Source organism: Calliphora vicina, chromosome 2 (genome assembly GCF_958450345.1).
Source record: "Calliphora vicina chromosome 2, idCalVici1.1, whole genome shotgun sequence".
NCBI classification, from domain to species: Eukaryota; Metazoa; Arthropoda; class Insecta; order Diptera; family Calliphoridae; genus Calliphora; species Calliphora vicina.
Genome location: NC_088781.1, coordinates 44,326,903 through 44,348,974, shown reverse-complemented (window position 1 = coordinate 44,348,974; position 22,072 = coordinate 44,326,903). Strand labels below are relative to the sequence as shown.

At 28.4% G+C, this 22,072-nt stretch overlaps 1 protein-coding gene across 3 annotated transcripts in view; it reads right to left on the bottom strand.

Annotated features, from left to right (window-relative positions):
- Trim9 (E3 ubiquitin-protein ligase Trim9) overlaps positions 1-13,096 on the bottom strand; it is a 299,522-nt gene extending 286,426 nt beyond the window's left edge. Inside the window, exon 1 of one of the 3 annotated variants that reach the window (XM_065500932.1) lies at positions 12,028-13,096. In XM_065500932.1, the coding sequence (XP_065357004.1) occupies positions 12,028-12,936 (909 nt within the window). In that variant the 5' untranslated portion in view covers positions 12,937-13,096. The remainder of the gene's footprint in view (positions 1-12,027) is intronic. The other 2 variants (XM_065500933.1, XM_065500934.1) reach the window with 2 other exon arrangements.
- Positions 13,097-22,072: the final 8,976 nt, after the last annotated feature.

Here is a 22,072-nt window from a genome sequence, read left to right as displayed (position 1 = left end):
AATTTGGTACATACATTTATTGGATCAAAAAAGGAACGCATGCCGAGTTTCAATTGAATCGGTCACGCCCACCGCCCACTAAACCCATACATAGATAAGAATTTTTTTGATATTTCGTTTATTATTCGACAAAAAATGTTAAGTTTCCATCCTGTTCCGAAAACTTCCGAAAACTATTTTTTCTTTTAATTGAAACAAGACAATCCCACCATTCATTTTATTAAAAAACAGCTTGGGGAAAGGGGGCAACATTTTTTTCTCCATGGAAAATCAAAAATAAAATAATTTTTAGAGGCTTATAAATATGGCCATATCTTCTTAACGGTTTATGATATCCCCATAATTTTTTTTTTGGTATTTATGGAGAAATGCAATATTTTTCGAATAAGTTAAAGTTAAATGGTATTATTAGGAAAATTATACATAAATAAACCTCTGAATTGCGTGAAAATATAAGTAAATTTTTGCTTAACACCATGGACTTTACATCAATTTTTTTTTAAAAAAAATAAAAATTTTCTTAAAACTATAAGTGTACATTTCATCTTTAAACATTTGTCTACAAAACTGCATCATTTGATTTTTGAAATTAAGTGTTTGAAAAATTTACTTTTTAACACCAAAATCCCTCTGTGTATCGTAGGCGATGTTAGATTTAACATAAAATGTATTAGCAGTGTGTTCTTGTTTATAATGTACAAGAATGACAATTTAAATTGTTATGTGTTAATTTAAGTAAATAAAGAGTTGTTACTATTTTTAAACTACTAAACGCTTTTATTTACAATTAAAAGAATACGGTTTGTTTAAAGGAAATAAACCACCGTTTTTAAAAGGTAAAAACGTAACAATATAGTCAAACATCAATTCTTCGCTACCCGATTTCCGGAATTTTCTGTGGGGAATCCCAAAAAAAAAAATACAGAGAAAACATGTTGAAATGCCAATTTTGTCATCAAAAAATTTGAAAAGGTCTTTTTTACAGTTTTTTGCATATATTCTCGACAATAATAGGCCGCTTATAACAAACATTCTTCCGACAACTCTCCAATTGCTTTCGGTGGGTAATGTAACTACTTTCTAAAGTGCAGTACAAAATAAACATTTAAAGTGTCTACATTATAGGTTACTTAGAGACACTAAGACGACAATTGACTTCACGCTAGGTTACATGGGTTAACAGTATACTTAAGCAAAAACAAAATAAACTGAATGAGAATTATATCCGCACAATTTGTATAAAACCCGTTTGTACGAATTACTCACAAAAAAGAGCAATACAAAATAAACCTTTAAAGTGACTACACTCCAGATTACTTAGAGACACTTAAGTGACAATTGTCTACAAGTTAGATTACATGGAATGTATAAAGTAACCAATTAACTTCTCTCTGCAAAGAGCACATATGTGTCAAATGACCCATAAAATATAAATTGGAGTTAGCCAAGTGATCAGATATTAGTGAGAATCACTGTCTATAAGGTATACATTGACTACTTGCTTAACTGCTGGGTTTCGACCAAAATACGACTCCGAAATAATCAGAGAATGTTTAACCTTCTTCTAAGTTGTTCGGTATTGAGAATCACCTAAAACCGATCAGTTGAAAAATATATATAAATCGAAATGTGAGACCATAGAGAAACAACAAGAGCGGAAACTAGAAAAAAAACTCAAAATAATCACATATACGAGTGTTGTTTTCACATAGTTTTATTTACTAATTCATTCTCACCACTTGGGTTTTTGACAACTGAGTTAGGTCTTTGACAGGAGAGTTTCCGGTCTATGTATATTTATCTATGTGTGAGACAATTTCGAAAAATATTTGACATCTTTCACAAACATTTTCAAATATAATATTGTTGTAGGTTTGGGCATCTGTGATGAGACTAGTGAATTTTATTAAAAATTGTATATATAGATGGAGAGTATTTATGATTCGTCATAGCCATATAACCTCTAACATATTTACTACGTTTTTTGTTTGAATATATTCTTTTTATTAAGTTAAGTTAAATAAATAAATGAATGTAATGCAGACAATTTTTCTAACCCTGTTACTGTACTCTGTCGCATTACATACAAGTAATGACTGACTGACTGGTCGACTGTCTGTACTGACTAAGAGCAGTGAATAGAAACCGTGTTGTTTGTAGTTTAGACAACATTTTTATTTGGTGTGAAAATGGTAAAAATTGCAAATGCTTCTATTTTCCTTTTTTTGTGTACACTAGACGTGAATAGGTTTTGGTTTTGCAGCCTTTGGCCTTTAGGTAAAAAGTAGGTATATATAGTTGATTAAAGATTTAGAGACGTTGAAAAGGGGACTATTCTGTCTGGTGCGCTTATAATTCTGTATTACTTAAGGACTTCTAGGAGGCTTTCATACGAAATTTATTTTCCTTTATGACACAATTCTCTGTTATACATTAGATCAAATGTCGCCCTTACCAAATTAGCATATTTGTCAGTAGTTTCAAAATATCGTAGGTTTTTCTTAGATTTTTTTAAAAATAGAAATTAACCAAAAACAAAAAACGTTATTTCTATAAGCCGTCTGTTAAAAGACTTACCAAACTACTTCCTGGTAATCACTACTTTAGTTTTAAGATTTTGCATTAGCCACTCTCCTCCTCTTATGAGTAGTTGTTTTCCATAGTCTTTTATATCCAATACAAATAAAAATTTGTCAATTGACAAAAGAAAAAAAAACGAATTTACAGCAAATTGTATTTGTATAGTATATGAGTATTTTGTTGTCTATTTATTTTATTTGTTTAGTATTTTGTTTGCCAGACTAATATTATTAGATGAATGTAGTCTACGATGGCAAACAAATAAAATACAAACCATGCTTTCTAACAAAAAATAAAACTAAATAAAGTTGAAAGCCTGCTTGCTCACTGGGGAAATTTGTATTAAAAATATATAGACAAAAATAAAATACAATTTTAACAAGGAATATTAGTTTAATATAAATGTCAATGGCAGAGACACTGGACTGCAGGTTAGATTAGAAAACAAAATAGAAACTTTAATTCATGAGTAAAAAATGTTGAAATAAATATGAAAACTAAATAGTTTTACTTTAAAATCAATATAGGATCAAAGTATTGACAATAACCCAACTGCAAAAAAATAACTTCTCAAGAAGCGGAAAAGTATTCGGATTTACAATTTCAAAGTAGTGAAAAATACCATATTCTACAGTGCATATATGCTCTTTTTTAATTCTTATTCAAAGAATCATTAATTGTGCGCTAAGTGAATTAAAAAATTAGATCCTTGGTATCCCATTATGTTAAATGTATACAACTGTTTGTGTAAAACACCATCTCGTTGAAATTATAAGTTCAAAATGAATAAGATTCACAAATAATATTTATTATAAACCTAAGCAGTTTGGTATTGAAAATCAGAAAAATCCTTTCAACAGCAAAAAAGTTATAGGCTGAATTACATGACAACCTCAAAAAAATTTCAACATAGAAATTTCTGCTTAGTTTGTGGTTTTAGCGTATATGAGATTAATGTGTGTAAGCAAATATATTTTTTCAGAAAAATCAGCAGAAAAATTAATTAAAAATTTAGGGCTAATAATTCTCGAACATAAATGTTCCTAGAAATTTCGTGAACAGTGATTAATTCTCCATAATTTTATATATAAATATCTAGGAAATGTAAATCCGAGATATTTATATATAATTTTTAAAGAACCGTTGTAATATTAAGCAAATAACGATCGATATTGCTAATGATAGTTAATCAGATTACGAAATATTAAAATTAAAATTTCCTCTTCATTTTGTTTCCACCTAATGTCAACAATATCTGTCTTAAAAACTTACTTTAAAATTATATAAACTCCATTATTTAAAAGTCAATAATTTACGAAATTTACAAATTGTTGAAATGTTTTGTAAACAAATAAGCAAAAAGATTAAACAACAAATTATGCAAATACATATATATAAAAATTCTTAAAACTAAAAATCAATATTGTCTTCAGCAAACAACAATAACCTCAAAACACAACCAAGAAATATTTAAACAAATCCAAAAAAATACCAACAAAATATTAATCAATCTTAAATTTTTTAACACTTTATAAAAAGTGTTAAAAAATTCTAACAAGCAACACAATCCCATCATTATCCCAGCATGAATGAATACGAATATATAAATAAATAGCATCTATTTACTATTATTTTCATTTTTTTTTACTTCTAGTTTAGATTTCTTTTACAAGAATTTTCTTGATTTCCTTTCAACCCTTAACTGGGAGAATGAAATAAATGGAAACCTCTTCATCGCTAGCATTAATATCCTTAGAACGTTTTTTTATGTTTTTGTAATCTTATAGGTTACTCGAACTGTCAGAATTTACATGAAAAATGCCTCCAGCTTCAACTTTGACAGTTGGAGGGTAATAAATATTCTTACATTTACACTGACACATACAAACACAACAAGAAACAAATATACATATAGAAATTGTAACTTAAAAAGAGCCTTGAAAGTATTAAATCTCTTCATACGAGTTTAGGAGAACAGCTTTAACCAAACACATAAAATACTACAATAAGTCCATTCAGTTCATTTTCGAATTTTCCCATACAAAGATTTTTACCAACTTTGAACTTATGAAATTTTTTATGTCTTGAACTTTTGTTTATATATGCACTTCTCCCGATGTGTAGATCCACTAAGAAGGGATTTTTGAAATTCTAATTTTAAGGGGCGGAAATGGATAAAAACGGGTAAAATCGGTATCTCTACATTTCCGAAACTAATAAAGCACCAAAGCAAGCACCAACTTAATAACGGGATAAAACGATCGAAAAACCAGTTTTGGTACCTTTTTGTATCCCATATCTCAGAAATTGAATTTAAATGGAATTGTTGTCCTTCTAAAATAAATTTCAAATGGATTTTTGCACTTTTTAGTATCCCATATCTCAGTCCTTCTGAAACAATTGTCAAATTGATTTTGGCACTTTTTTGAAATTTGAATTAATCCCTCTTTTTGGTACTTTTTTTACAAACATTTTTTTAATGAAAAAAGTTGAAGTTTATAATAATAAAGAATTATGTTCTCTGGAAGAATGCTAAAAAATATTTTTTTATGCAGACGTTACGAAATTATTTAGAAGAAACGTAAAAATTTCAACAAATATATCAAAACCTCGATATGATTCCTTAAAATATCTGTCAAGTCCTTTTAAGAACTAGACAAAAATAAGAGACCAAGGAGTAACAAAACCAGTTGGTGTATTATATTCGGCTGCGTCGAATCATAAATACGCTGCAATTAAAACTAAAATTACACTCGTTTCAACATTGCAAACCATTTAGACACACGCCAATCAACACACACCATATGCACAATAAATCAGAGTAAAAAATACAAGAAAAGTGAAATAAAAAAAGTTAAAATTTTGTATTCGGTTATTTCGGGTCTTAAATCTTAAACTAAATTTAAACTCGTTTCAACATTGTTGTCCTTTCACACACATTCACAACAACATACACTCAGTTTTTTACTAAAATCCAACAACATTGTTGATTATACACATTACAACAACAATCTAAGCAAAAATATCCATACAGAAACTAGTTTTCATTACGAATTGCAAATTTGTTTGAGGTTATCTCAGATGTCGGTTCATAACTTTTTTTCTTCTGAACTGATTTTGTTTATTTTCAATACCAAACAGCTTAGGTCAATGATAAACATTTTACATAAATCTCATAAACTTAAATTCAAAACATAGGCCGTGATCTTGATTTACACACACAGGCAAATTAAATTAGAATTTCATATTGTCTGGGATTTTAAGATTATTTTTCGAATATATATAAAAGTTTCACATGGTAATGGACAGCATAAATTTAAGAAATTTATAGTAGGACCTAAAAAGAAGTGCGAGTTACATAAATTTTCTTAACATCAAAGTCGATTAGCATTTTCATGTTGTTTATTATTTTAAATTTCTTTTAGAAAACAGAAAATGAAAAGGAAATTCTTGGTCAAGGAAGTGTTAAGCAAAAAAGGAAAAGGTAAAGCAGGATTTTTGGTTAAATAAAAGATTGTTTAACCTTTAAAAAAAACAAATCTTGGTTACTGTGGTAATAGAGTATCATAAGTTGTGTGTCTGCTAGTAGGTGTCTGAGGAATTTGATTTCCTTACTCTTTTTCCTGCATTGTCTTAAAAAACTTTATTTTATATTTTTGGGGTGTAAGGGGAGCTAAAAAAAAGTCCTAGGTATTTGTGTTAATATATGTTGGTTTGGCTTTTTTATGTTTGTTTTGTTGGGGATGTGATGGCTGGGAAGTGGTGGTGGTGGTATGTATGTTTCCAGCTGGTGTTGTTATAGGAAGATGGTTCTTTTTTGGTTTGTTTGTTTATTTTTTCTTTGGCATTTTTATGTTGTGTATGTGTGTTATGGCTCTTTTGTTTTCTTTGATTTTTCCAATATTTTCTTTTTATGGTAGTTGTTTAATTTAAACATTTCATTTTGGATAAAATTTTGTAACAGGAAAGAAACACTTTAAATTTAATGTGGAATTTTGAGAACACAATTGGAAATAAAGTGTTTGCTTAACTATGTTTTTTTAAATTAAATTTAAATTACAGATTGCTTACATAAATTAGTATAATACATAGTTTTTAGTATAAGACGTAGTCTTAAGTATAAGACGTAGTCTTTAGTATAAGACGTAGTCTTTAGTATAAGACGTAGTCTTTAGTATAAGACGTAGTCTTTAGTATAAGACGTAGTCTTTAGTATAAGACGTAGTCTTTAGTATAAGACGTAGTCTTTAGTATAAGACGTAGTCTTTAGTATAAGACGTAGTCTTTAGTATAAGACGTAGTCTTTAGTATAAGACGTAGTCTTTAGTATAAGACGTAGTCTTTAGTATAAGACGTAGTCTTTACTATAATACGTAGTCTTTACTATAATACGTAGTCTTTAGTATAAGACGTAGTCTTTAGTATAAGACGTAGTCTTTAGTATAAGACGTAGTCTTTAGTATAAGACGTAGTCTTTAGTATAAGACGTAGTCTTTAGTATAAGACGTAGTCTTTAGTATAAGACGTAGTCTTTAGTATAAGACGTAGTCTTTAGTATAAGACGTAGTCTTTAGTATAAGACGTAGTCTTTAGTATAAGACGTAGTCTTTAGTATAAGACGTAGTCTTTAGTATAAGACGTAGTCTTTAGTATAAGACGTAGTCTTGAGTATAAGACGTAGTCTTGAGTATAAGACGTAGTCTTGAGTATAAGACGTAGTTTGAGTATAAGACGTAGCCTTAATATAAGATGTATAGTAATCTTTGTAATGATGTAATATATGCATTTGAACTTATATATATGAGTTCAAAAGCCCATCATTAATTAACTACTTCTAGGTAATTCATACGGTATGTAGTAGTCATGTCAAAGTACATAAATTTTTGAGTTTTATTATAATTCTTAAGTTTGCTGAAATTCTACAGATTTAATATTAAATTAAAGCAAATATTTTCCAAAACCTAGATAAAATCTAGAGCATTATTACTGTAGTATAGACAATTTGACCAGTGGCCATTTTAGGAAAATGTAGTTTTATCTCTAAAACAAATTCTCTTTAGTATTATTTGCTACAGATAAACAAAAGGCTACATGTAAAAATATAAATTTTCTTGTTGTTTTCTACAAACAATCACATTGGTAAATTTACTTACTTACTTTGCTATCAAACTAAGATTTTTATTTTTACATATAAATATTAACTACGTATGTATATTCAAATGTATATATACAATATAATACATGCTACCATTCTTTAGTTCTGCTCTATATTTACTCAAAAGGATAAAGATTTACAACATGGTTATTTATTTGTTTAAGCCAAATACCACTCACTGAAACACACACACACAAAAAATCCTTATAGTTTCATTTAAACCACAACAAAATACGAGTAAAACAAGGAAAAATAAATAAATAAATATTTTAACAATCTACATTTATGCTCTTACATTTATTTATTTATTTGCAACTGAAAGAAGAAAATATTATCCTGTTGTACGAAAGAGAGTAGAAAATTTTTATATGGTTTTTTGTAGTGTCCGAGTTGTTTTGTATGTCGAACAATTTATGGTTTTCATTAGTATTTAAAGGTATTATTTATACTGTTTTTTCGTTTGCCAAACAATAAAACATTTGATAGATTTATAGCTGCTTAAATACAGAGAGAAATAAATGCAATTTAAAAATTCTATGGAAAAATTTAAGTTAAAGGGGAATAAATGTTAAAGTAAAGTTTAGCATAAGAAGAACTTCCATAGAAGTGTAAAACTTAGGTATTCAAAAGAAAGGAATACTTTCATTATAAACAAATTTAATACATGATTACCTTTAAATTCCAATGCAATAATTCGAAAATTGTCCTTGTAATGTTAAGAAATAATGATTAGGTTGATGTTATTTTGAAGAAAAGCAAAGTAAGAGGTATCCAGAACATCCAATATCACTTGGGAATTTTTAATACTTATAAATAATTATCTTCAAACCCAGAAATTGCAAGATGCTTATGAAACTGCATGTCAAATTAACAATATCCCTCTGATTGTTAGTGTAAATCACGATTGCGTCATTAATACAAAACCGAATATTATAAGATTCACCTAGAATATTTATAATTGTCATGGGCAAATTGCTATTGAAAATCAGCAAAATCGATTCAGTAGAAAAACAGTTATAAAGAAAAATCTAACACAACCTAGAAAAATTTTATGTAAAAAAATGTTTATACATTTTAATACAATGATACTTTATCTTATATTGTTGTTGTAATGTATTTGTGAGTTTAAAATGTTGTAATTGTAGTTTTGTTTGTTGTTGTAATCCTAACTTTTTTGAAAAGTAGGTAAACAACAAACTGACACAGAAATATTTTGGTTAAGAAATAAGATTCAAAAGAATTGATTTTTTTTAATATATTATTATATTTTAAAATGTTTGTATGAAAAACACTAAAAAATTATTCAAAAACTGAGTGATTTTCATAGAAAAATTTTGAAATTGTCAGAAATACAAAAGGTATTTCTGAATCAGGTCCTTAATTTAAAAATATTTTGTGATTAGTTTAAAACAATTGAAAATTTAATTTTGTTTCTCAAGTCGTAATAAATTCTTTAAATAAACAGTTTAAAATTAAATTATACAATTAAATTAAAATCTTCAGAGTCCAACCTCGAATAAATTTATTCATATACCCTACATTAAGCACAAGGCACTTATTGAAAAAATCGACCCTTAACAGCGAAAATATCTTAACCAAGAATATATTAGATGTTGGTTTTTTTTTTTAAATAATCTGATGAAATTTCATAAAATTTTTTTATATTGAATAAACATTAAGCAATCACAAAAAATGCTTCTCCTGTAAAGTTTGTGGTAAAGCATTTAAGATTAACTCTGAAGAAAATTTAATTATTTTAAACATGAATTATTTTCTTAATAAATATACTATCACATTTCCAGTATTCATTCAGGTTTGAAGTCGAATTAACAAAGATAAATATTTGAGACCATAATTCTAAAATTGTTTCTTATTTTCAAATGTATTGTTACTGAAATAATTGCTCTAGAATTTTATTTAAAATTTCGAATATTCATAACTTTTGTGGAACAATTTATTAAACTACATATTTTAAAATAATATAGTTATATGAAATTTGTTTCAGTCTGATTAGACTTTAGGCTAGAGAATGATTTGAAATTGATATTTAATATAGAATTTTAAAAACGCAATAAGAACTAAAGCCCCAAAAATTCAAACACTAGAACATTTTGTTGGAATTTTACTTGAATGCAAATATAATTAAAAACCTATGGCTTGAATTTATATTTCCATTTTATTGGAAAATGCTACTGATATAAAGTGTAATCCAACTATAATTCAATTGCTTGACTATAATTTAAGGCTTGAATTACACTTGTTTTCAACTTGAATTCCATTAAAAATTATTATTGGGTATACGATGTTAATAAAATAAATAAATAATGATAACAATGTTTAAAGATTGGGTAACAAAAAGGTGAATTTATTTTAAAATTCATCTCAAATATTAGAGAGTAAACCTTATTTGCATATGTGAATCACTTTTTCTTTTAAAATATTATATACCAGTTTTTTGATTCAGAATGGTCTTCAGGTTTGAGAATAACTTGAGATTTACATTTGATATTAAATTGAGAAAATATTAGTTTTAATTTATTAGTTCTCAACCTCAAATATAGTAGGTATTTTATTAAAATCAACAACAAATTTAATTAAAATGTGAAATTTTTAGATTTCAGAAACCTTTGAGAAATACGTTTGATATTTCAAACTTTTCAGTTGTCGGTTTGCTAACAATTTTTTAACAAATTTTTAGTTGTTATCGTCCAAATTATGTAACAGTTGAATTTAGAATTGATAATATGGAGAAAATTTATTATTCATTTGTAATAATTTAAAGAATATATGTATTATGAATTTTCTGTACCGCTACAGGCCTCCACAGCTACATTCAGCTGTCCCGTAAATTTTGTTAACTTTATCTATTGAACTCACTACTGTTGGGATATTTAATTTGGAATTGATTTCACAGCCACCAAATCATATTTTTTTACAATTAATAATATTTTTGAATTATTAATAATTTTTGAAGAATGCTGAGGAGGCCAATAGCAATTCAGAAAATTTATTCCTATGAATAATTAAAATTAAACAAGAATAAATTGTTTTTTTTTCAAAATTTTTTAAAAAATTGTTTTACTTTTTTAATTTAAATTTTGTGAAAATTATTTTGTAAAAATTTAAAAAATGCAACCTTTATTTTGCATTGAAAGAAAATCATCATTATTTTAAAAATAAGTAAAATAAAATTTAAAGAAAAAAAAATTGTCTGCCTTTTAGATAAACAGGCGTGTCACAAATTTGTTCGGAATGGTTTCAATTCTGTTGTTTTTATTCCAATATATTACGTTTTAGGTTCTTCACCTTCCGTGTAATTTATTAATTCCAAAAATATTTAATAATTCTTTATATTAAAACAAAAGTGAAGTTTTTGGTACAGAAATTGATTAAAATTTTTCGAAAAATCAATTCCACTTTGAAAACTGAAAGTGGTGTCATTCCAAAATAAATTTTGGTTTTACTTTTTCTGAAGAAGAGAAATGCGAATTAATTCCACTTTCGATCGGAATGGAATTCTCTGACAGGCCTAATGATAAATCTCTTAGTATTTCTTTAATAAATTTTCAAAAATTACAAGATATTCATTAAGACACCTTCAAACAAATATTTGCAAAAAATTTATGAAGAATTCCGAGCATTGTAATTAGACATTTCAAAATTGATAAACTAAGTTTTGTACAGATTTATATTAAAATTTAAATTTGCAAGAATATGAAATGTTCTAAAATATTCAAAGGAATTTTTATTTCAGTGACAGTTGAAACCATCGACCTGTTGCAAAAACAAACAATGGAATACGATCGGTTTCCGTTTAAAGAGTTTTTTGGTGTTGTACTTTTTAACCCCATTGCAGTGCAGATAAATTTTATTTTATATACAAAATTTTAAAAAATCTGAAAAAAATAATTTTAGAAAATTTTAATCAAATCTATTTTCCATCCACACAATTAAAAATTTCAATCCACAGCTAACATTTTCTACAACTTATGGAACCTATCAGAGTCTCTATTAGATTTTTTTCAAATGTCAACAGTACTAAATAATCATATTGATAAATTTGTGGAAATGTCGAAGCTTTATTGACAATAAGCTCTTAGCTGATCTTTGAGGAACTAAAAAAGTTTCAAATAAGAGTCATTGGAAATAAATAATACTCAAATCACATAAAACAAATGAGTAGAGACCGACCGAATATTCGATTAGGCCAAAAATTTATCAAAAACCCCTGTCATACTTTTAAACCACTTTCCAACACCCTTATGTTAAAAAAAAAAATTTCACTCTCTTACCTTTTGAGCTTTACAAGTAGTGCTGATCGGCTGCACTTCATGTTGTGGATGACGCTGATCATTGATGCACTCCGGACAGGCTGGCATCTTGCAAGTCAGACAATACATTGACAAAATATCTTCATGTTCACCACAAACCGACTCGCGCTGTTGAGCCGCGCCCTTAGGCTTAACCAAAGTGTGTTTGGCCAGGGGACCCCTGGCTGGATGACACAATTCACGGCAAGAATCGCAATAACGTATTTCACATTGTTCACACACCAAAGAGGCCACTTTGGGATCAGTTTCACACATCTGGCAGCGTAAGGCCTCACGAGCACAGAAACGATCCACAATGGATTCCATGGCACGATAGGGTGGCAGATTGCGTACACCACCCTCGTCAAAGAACACAATTTTACGACACAAAGGGCAAGTGAGACTGTAAGCAGCACCGGGTGGTGCAGAAGCAGCTCCCTGCAATAAACCCTGTATGTGTCCAGTACCAGCGTACGAAACTGGCCGTGAAGTATTGGAGCAGCAAACTACACCAGAATCAGCTTCACTCAAAATGCTAACCTTGTCGGCTTGATCTTGATCGGAAGTTACCGATTCGGAGCCAGTGGCCGAGCTGGCTGTACTGGCAGCCGAAGAGTTGGATGAATGCCTAGTGGTGGCGTGTGTGTGTGAATGTGTATGATGATTTGAGGCTGCACCCGAAGGATGTGGATGTATGGTGGCGGCTACACTGTGTATGGTGCCACCATTTAAGGAGGCTGAACCGCCTGTAACTGAGGCTAATATGGCTCCCGGTGTATAGGGTGTTTGTATATCCAGGGCACAACCCAAACACAGAGCGTGAAAACAAGGCAGCAATACGGGATTAGCAAATAGCTGTTTGCAAGTAGGGCAACGTAATTCGTCCTCCATAATCAGTTTGTATTTAATGATGCCGCTTTAAAAGGGTATTGGATGGTATAGGGTGGGTGTTTTTCAGGATAAAATTAGCAGCAATTCACAAATTTCAAATTTTATACACAAGTTATTTTTGCATTTTTGAAAATATTTGTATTATTTTTTAAACACTTTTTTTATTCTTAAACACAGCTTTTTTAAAATTATTTTCAAATTTTTTTTTATTTAAAAATTTTTTATTTTCACTATATTTTTTTAAAATCCCGCCAAAAATTTTAGTATTTTTTTACTATCAATTAAATATAGATTTTCTTGCTAATCAATAAACCTTTTCACTTGCAAATTTTTGTTGTAACAATTATTCATTTACACAATATTTTTTTATAGGTAATTTGTCATAAATTTTTATCAATTTTATCTATAATTTCTGTTATCTACTTCTTTTGTGTGTGATTTCATTTAACAATCATCAATTATGATTCAATCAATAATATTTTTGCACTTTTTCCTTCTATTTCCTGTTTCAATAATAATTTAATTTCCGTTTTTTTTGTTGTTTTCCTTCTTTAAGCAGAAACTTCCTTTTTAATTTCCACTTTAGTTTGCTTTAAAATATTTTTTCTTTACACTTTTAATTTCGTTTTATATTTTTTTTCTTCCAACTTAAATCTTTAATATTATTTGTTTTGATATATTTTTTTTTTGCTTTCATAGAATTTTTACAAATTTCTTTACAAAAATTTAAAACGACCGTTTATCATTTGATTGTAACGTTTACAATATTCCGTTCATTCAACCACTTTCCACGAAATCCCAACATTGACTAATCAAACTCAATGTTTTTGTATGCTTTGCAGTTTGGTTGCGTTCGATGCGGTGTGCAAACACTTCGAACATGTTGGAATGCGGCTATTTTCCAGTATTTAGTTTGCAACATTTTTGTTGCCATTTGGGTTGTACAGTGGTTTATGTTGTCTAAATTATGGGGATGATTTTGTACAAGCGATAGTAAATTGATATTTCCAAGAAAGGAAAATTAAATTTTTGTTCGTTATCAAATATTAGCGAAGTTCTGTACTGCAAGTATTCTATAGAAAATATTGTTATACACTAATTTGTCTATAGAAGAAACTGTTATACACAAACTTGTATATAGAAAAACATCTGTTATACAGAAATTTTCCATAGAAAAACAGTTTTACCTAAAATGTTATATAGAAAAAAACCGTTATAGAATAAAGTTTTCATAGAAAAATCTGTTATACAGATTTTTTCTATTGAACTTTTATGACAAAAATCTTAGTTGAAAATCTTTTATATAAAAAATGTTCAGTAGAAGAAACTGTTATACTGTTAATTTGTTTAGGAACAACTTTTATACAGACAATTTTATATAGAAAAAACTGTACAAAAAAAGATCCTATATCAAAAACTGTTATACGAAAAATTTTATATAAATAAACTGTTATACAGAAAATTTTCCATAGAAAGTAATTAGTGTTTATAAAAAACCGACTTTTTAAAAAAACGGTTTGTCGGTTAACCGAAAAATGGCCTTTTTTAAAAAACCGGGTTTTCGGTTAACCGACATCGAAAAAACCGGTTAAACCGGTTAACCGTCATATATGTGTAGAAAACATAAAATGTACAAAAAAGTATATACAGCTTTAAATTTTTTAATTTTTAGTAGTCAGGAATGGTTAATATTAAATAACTATTAATATACAAAAGTGCTAAGTCCATTTATTTTGTAAAAATTTCAAAATTATTATCTCAGTCAAATAGAAATGATTATAAATATGTTACTAAATATAAAATACTCGTTTTAATTATTGGTTTATTCATTAAATTTCAACCAAAAAATATAAATCACTTTTTTTATTTAATATTTGATAACATTGAAATTTATTTTCACCTCTACTTTCTGATATGAAAGACAAAATGTTCCAAGTCCCAAAAAAGGACCTATAAGATGTAAACGTACTTCCACTTAGCTGTGATTATTTGTTATTATATAAAACTCCATTATCAGATTTCATAAATATTTCAAATAATGAATTTTAGAACGTTTTTTGTCTCTCCTGTAATATTTCTGAAAAGCTAACGAAATGATTAATAAATTAAAATTTTAAGAACAAAATACACTAATGAAGTCAAATTTATTGAAGGAAGGTATGTACATCGAATTCAATTTAACGTTTGGTAAGATCATCACTAAGTTTTTAATGAATCATTAGTAAGATTTAGCCTAAATTTATGGAATTATGCGGAATTTAATTTTAATTTTTAATAGTTTCATTATGTGCAAAAAAGTTTTTAAGTAAACTCATCGTCCTCTATTATTTAGAATCATTATAATTCTTAAAAATATTAATCTAAAGAGTTTTGTATTGTAAATCAGCAGTTTAGGTTTCAAATCAGACCAATAATGTGTATACAATGAATATTAAAAATGCACAAAAACGTGAGATTTATCAATTTTAGTCCCAAATTTTAAAAACCGGTTAACCGAGTGATAAAAACCGGATAAACCGGTTAATCGAAAATCAACATTTAAATTAAATTAACCGGTTCGCAAAAAACCGAGATTTGGAAGAAAAACCGGTTTTTCGGTTAACCGGTTTATAAACACTAAAAGTAATACAGAAAATATTCTAGAAAAAATCAGTTATACAAAAGCATATCAATATAATAAAAACAGTAAAACTATTCTGCAGGCAGTAAAACTGTTATACATAATAGTTTTATTAAAAGAAACTAAGTTTTCGATAGAAAAAACTGTTATACACCCACTTTTCGACATAAAAAATCTGTTATACACAAAATGTCTATTGAAAGAATTTTCCATTCATACACAAAATGTTCTATGAAAAACTAAAATTCCGGATTTTTTTCTTTCAAAAACTGTTATGCAGAATATTTTATATTCAAAAACTGTTATACAGTCAATTGTCAATAAAAAGATATTTATGCAAAAAATTTTCTATAAAGAAAACTATTATATAGGAATTTTTTCATAGAAAACGCTGTAATGCATATATTCTAGAAAAATACTGTTATACAAACGCTTTTCAATATAAAAAACATTAAATTTTCCATAGAAAAAATTGTTCTACAGGCAAATTTCTGTAAAAAATGTTCATAAGAAAAAACGAAATTCTCGACACAAAAAAAACTGTTATACACAAATTTTTATACAGAACATTTTATACAGAAAAAACTTTTATACAAAAAATATCTATAGAAAGAATTCTAATGCCGGAAATTTTCCACAGGAAAAACTGTGATACACAAATTTGTATACAGAACATTTTACATAGAAAAAACTGTTATACCCAAAATTTCTATAGAATGAATTGTAGTGCCGTGAATTTTCCACAGAAAAAACTGTTATACACATATTTTTAAACAACCATTTTATATAGAAAAAAAAACTGTTATAACCAAAATTTCTTTATAAGGAATTCTAATGCCGGGAATTTTCCATAGAAATAACTGTCATACATAATATTTTATATAAAAAAAACTGGAATACACAAATTCTGTACTCTTTTCTTTTGTTAAAATGTTTCAACATTTTTGTTTTAAAGTAGCAGTTGCATAAACCATGCATTCAGTCATATGATCTGGGCGGAAAATAGGCCAAGTTTCATTAAAATAATGTTTTCTAACTTTAATATCCTTCCACTGGCAGTTAATGTTTGCAAATTTTTCAATACTAGACAAATTGCGAAAACATTTTATAAAGTGAGGACGAAAAAGTGTAAATCTCTGCTGACATGCCATTCGGCTACAGCCCTAGAAGTGTGTTTGGGATTATTGTCGTGCAGGAATCTCCAAACTGAATATAATTTAAAACATAACCACTTTCAGTCATAGTATCTTCTATGATATAAAGTGGCTTCACTCCATAGTATTGTCACCACCAAACTTGACTATATTATTTCTGTTCTTGGGGTCGAACACAAATCGTGTACAAGTAAGGTTCTTTTTAGAAATAAGAAGTGTTTTCATGGGGCCATAGCAACTAAGACAGGCCTCATTGCCCACTGCGGCTAACAATTCGAAAATTAATTATTATACCCTTCACTGAGAGTGTGTAGCTTTGTCATTCCGTTTTAAATTTACACATTTTTAAATTCGACCCCATAAAGTATATCTATTCTGGATCGTTATGTCGGAGTCGATATACATTTTTGTTTGCCAAATAATGAACTTTTCCAAATTTCATCAGTTCTTTCAAATAACGATACATAATTATTGTCTTTTAATTCAATCATTTCATTACAAATTGTTTTCTAATTTTCTACTCATTTCATTCTAGAAAACAGATTTTACACCTACTTTTACGCGCCCTATTGCAGACTATTCCAGTCTCAACAAAAACACACAACCTGCAACCTTTGTGTGGACATCAAACATGTTTAAATTGTTAAGAAAAATATGCATGCAACATGTTGCATGGAGGCGTTTGCCCAAAAAAATCTGCAAACACACAACAAAATGCGGTTGCATCGGAATTTAAATGTTTGTGCAAAAATTTATTTGCTAAAAATTTTTTGTTCAAAACCAATGTTGATAATGATAATGACGATTATTTGGAAAAATTTATAAATTAATGGGGAAATTGTGAAAAGAAAATGTTTGTGTATAGGCTGTACAAGGTACAAAAAAAGGTAGGCTGTTTAATAACAAAATTATTAAATGTAATATAAATTTTATACACAAACTATTAGAACAAATTTGTTTTTAGATAGTGTTATTTATGCACTAAAGTCAGAGGCTATTAAGAACTAATTCGATAAACGAATTATAGGCAGTTATAGGTAATTATTGAATGATATATTCGGCTGTGCAGAATCTTAAATATCTACACATAAAACTAGAATTACACAAACTACGCCTGTCCTTACAATTATGACCATTCCGTCCTTCTTAAGAACTAGTGATTTTACCTATAATTTAGGTTCACCACTGATCCAGACGAAAGTCGATTGACTCTACAAAGATTACATTTTACACATCAGTTGCATAGAGCTAGTTACCTCACTAGCTTCCTTAGTGATTACTTGACTATTTAGTTTAAGCTACTTTACACCTAATAGACAGTGCACAGTTGGGCAGTATCAAAATTTATTGAAAAAAAATCTGGCATTTCTAAACGGCTGGTGCGATCGAGATAAAATTTGACCCTACATGTTCCAGGGGTGGCGATATGGGGGCTCCAAGTAGGGTACCAGCAATCTGTAAACTTTTCCCATCCGATTTCAAAGATTTTTATATTTTTTTCATAATAAAATTTTTTTATGCATTTTCTTAATATTTTATTCAACAACAAGTCAATAGTTCTGACATGTTAAACGAAAATATAAAAAAGTGCAATATTTTTGAAGGACGGAGTTTTAAAGTACCTTATTTTTCAATTTAATTGAGATATTGACTTGAATTTTTTTTGTAAGACCAAAAATTAATTTATCTCAAAAAAATATTAGTTCGGAATAAAGTTGGTTCAAATTGTTCCTAAAATGTTGATACAAATTTTAGTTTTAAAATCTCAATAAATATGTAATAAAATCTTTATTTGTTAACAAAACTCAATAAAATTTTCAACCTTTTTTAATTTATCATTGTAAATAACAAAGTGTAAAAAAACATGTAAAAAGGTTAAAGATAATCCCGCAATTCCTAAAAATTGGAGCGAAAATCCCAAAAATGGTATTTTTAAATTTTGGCCATGGGGACCACATTTGGAAAAATAATTTGGGGATAAATAGGGAACACATCAAGGTTTCCAAGGCTGCTTTCCGTTTTCTGATCCCAGCTTTGTAGCCCAAATTTTAAAATTTTATAAAAAAATAGGTCAAATTTCGAAGGACGTAGGGGCGAAATATTCCAAAAATAGACATGTTTTTTATATCAAAATATGTTCTCCGTAAATATACCTTACAGAAAAACATAAAATTGTTACATTTTCTTACAGAATTTTTTTTTTGTAATAAAAAAAGATTTAATTCACCTTTTTGCCCAAAAAACAGCAAATCTACTATTTTTTAAGTTTTTAATTGAAAATTGTTTATTTTTGGATCCATAATCGATATTTCTCTGAAATCTTTTGACTCCATTCGCTCCAAAAGTACGAACTATATTTTTTAAAAAAATGCACCAATGTTTGGCAAAATTTTGTAAATTTAAATTTTGAAATGCCTATAACTCGGAAAGCATGTTTTTTCAAGCCGAGCACTTTCCAAAAATATAAAAATATTTGAAATCGGATTGAAAATTTGAGTTTTTTTTTCTTGTTTCCGCACTACCCATTAGTAAAATTATTGTCTAAAAGGGATAAGTTCACAATTTTTTTTTAAGTATTTTTTTTAACCCGAATTTTTTTCACCAACAATATTTTTTTGTCATAAAATACACTAATAAATTTAAAAAAAAAAATTTAATGGAAAAAATTTTGGCATACAATTTTTTCACAAAAAAATTATTTTTAATTTAGTTTACCTGAAAATATTTAAAAATTTGAAGGGTATATAAGATTCGGCACAGCCGACTATAGCTCTCTTACTTGTTTTTATTCAATATTGTTGAAAAATTCTTCACGGAAACACTCCAAATTATTCAGCTATATTACGAAAATCAGGGTTCTGTGAAAAATATTTTTGTTTTCCGGACCTGTCAACTGGCCGCCTAGATTGTGTGATATTACACTTCTGGATTTTTATACCCTTCACCTTCGTGAGAAGGGTATATATAAGTTTGTCATTCCGTTTGTAATTTCCACAATATAATTTTCCTACCCTATAAAGTATATATATTCTGGATCCTTATAGATAGCGGAGTCGATTAAGACATGTCCGTCTGTCTGTCTGTCCGTCTGTTTGTTGTAATTAATTTTCTGAAAACCCCAGATAACTTCGGGATCCAAATCTTCAATAATTCTGTCAGACATGCTTTCGAGAAGTTTCCTGTTTAAAATCAGTAAAATCAGTCCACAAACGGCTGAGATATGAGGAAAAAACCAGGACAAACTCGATTTTTGACCTATTAATATAGACAATATGGATATCTAATGATAGATATTTCAAAGACCTTTGCAACGACGTATATAAGACCATAGTAAGTTGGACCTACAATGGGTCAAAATCGGAAAAAAAATTTAATATTTAATATTTAAAAAAAAAAATTTTAATTAAAAAAAAAAAGTTAAAATTAAAAAAAAAAATAATAACAATTCGGAAAAAAAAAATTCCAAAAAATGAAAAAAAAAAAATTTTTGGTATAATTTGGTGAAGGGTATATAAGATTCGGCACAGCCGAATATAGATCTCTTATAGGGGGGTCAGACGGCATGTATTGCTTGTGTATTGGGACATGTATTCGATACATATGGAATTCCATGTGTATGTCAAAATTCACGTTATACATACGATTCATAATTTCCACGTTCAAACGTACATATGTAATTGCATGTGACATAACCTCTATTAGTTTATATGTTTGTTGTTTTTAACAATATATTTATTTAAAACGTTTTTAAATCACAATAAATATATTTAATGCAATGAAACTTATTTTGTTATGATTTTTCATTACTCGTTTTTGTTTTGTTTTTTTATTTTGCACTCACACAGTGTTGTATTTCAAAATACAACACTGTTATACACACGAAAATAGAACATGCTCTAATTGCCAAAAATGTCACGAGTAATACACATGTATTCTACATTCACAAATTTTCATATGGATTACACGGTATGTTTACATATGGAACAAGTAAGGGCTTGACCGACCATATAATACCCTACACCAAGTAAATGAGTAAAAATATTTTTCTTTTAAAATATCAATAATTTATATTTTTGAGTGATTTTTGGAAGTGGGCCTTATATGGGAGCTATGACCAATTATGGACCGATCACCATAAAATTAGGTCGTGTGATTTATGTCTATATTAAAGTTAACTATATTGAATTTTGTGTGTATACCAACATTTTTAAGCGATTTATGCACGTTAAAGTGATTTTCGGAAGCGGGTCTATATGGGAGCTATGACTAATTATGGACCGATCGTAACAAAATTTGGTGACATGAATTTTGTATATATAAAACTTGTTTGGAGCGAAATTTGTGTAGATACATAGATAAATTAAACAGTTATGACCGATAAAGTTCAATTTCGAGGGGACATTTGTATGGGGGCTAGGTGAAATAATGGACCGATTTTAGTCAGTTTCAATAGGCTTGGTCCTTGGGCCGAAAAAGTAATATGTACCAAATTTGATCGAAATATCTTCAAAATTGCGACCTGTACTCTGCGCACAAGGTTTACATGGACAGCCAGCCAGCCAGCCAGCCAGCCAACCAGACGGACGGACGGACATCGTTTAATCGACTCAGAAAGTGATTCTAAGTCGATCGGTATACTTTGAGGTGGGTGTTAGACAAATATTTTTGGGCGTTACAAACATCTGCACAAACGCATAATACCCTCCCCACTATGGTGGTGTAGGGTATAAAAATGTCCCAATACATGGCACAAAACACAAGCAATACATGCCGTCTGACCCCCCTTTTACTTTTTTTTCTTTGGGGTTATGTGAAGTCAAAAGCGATGAGCCAGCTACAAACGATTCAAGACATTGAAGCCAATTCGGTAGAATACCTGTAGTATTACAGGAAAGAGTGATCGAAAATTGACCACCTACAGCGGCCATCTGAATGCAATTATCTTTAAAAAGTAAATATCAGAGATTGTTCTTTCTGGTCATAATAAAGATTCCGACCTCCAATTATATTTTAAGTGTTATACTTAAAATTTAAGAAAAAAATCTGAATGAATAAATGAATATTGTTCCATATTTTAGTGTATATTTTTCATTTTTTTACTAAACCGTTTTTGCTTATTTTTAATGCCAAACTGCTTAAGACAATGTTACATATTTTCGAATTAATTTTAATAATTTGACTTGTGTATTTAAGACGTGGACGTGTTTTAAATACACAAACATATGGACAAAGTTAAATGTATTTTGAAGAATGTATTTACTTTGTTGGATCTTAGATGAATATTTCTTAGTTTTATACACAGAATGACATATTTATATATCAACTTTTTCACCAGTTGAGGGTATAAGTAGGACAGAAAATC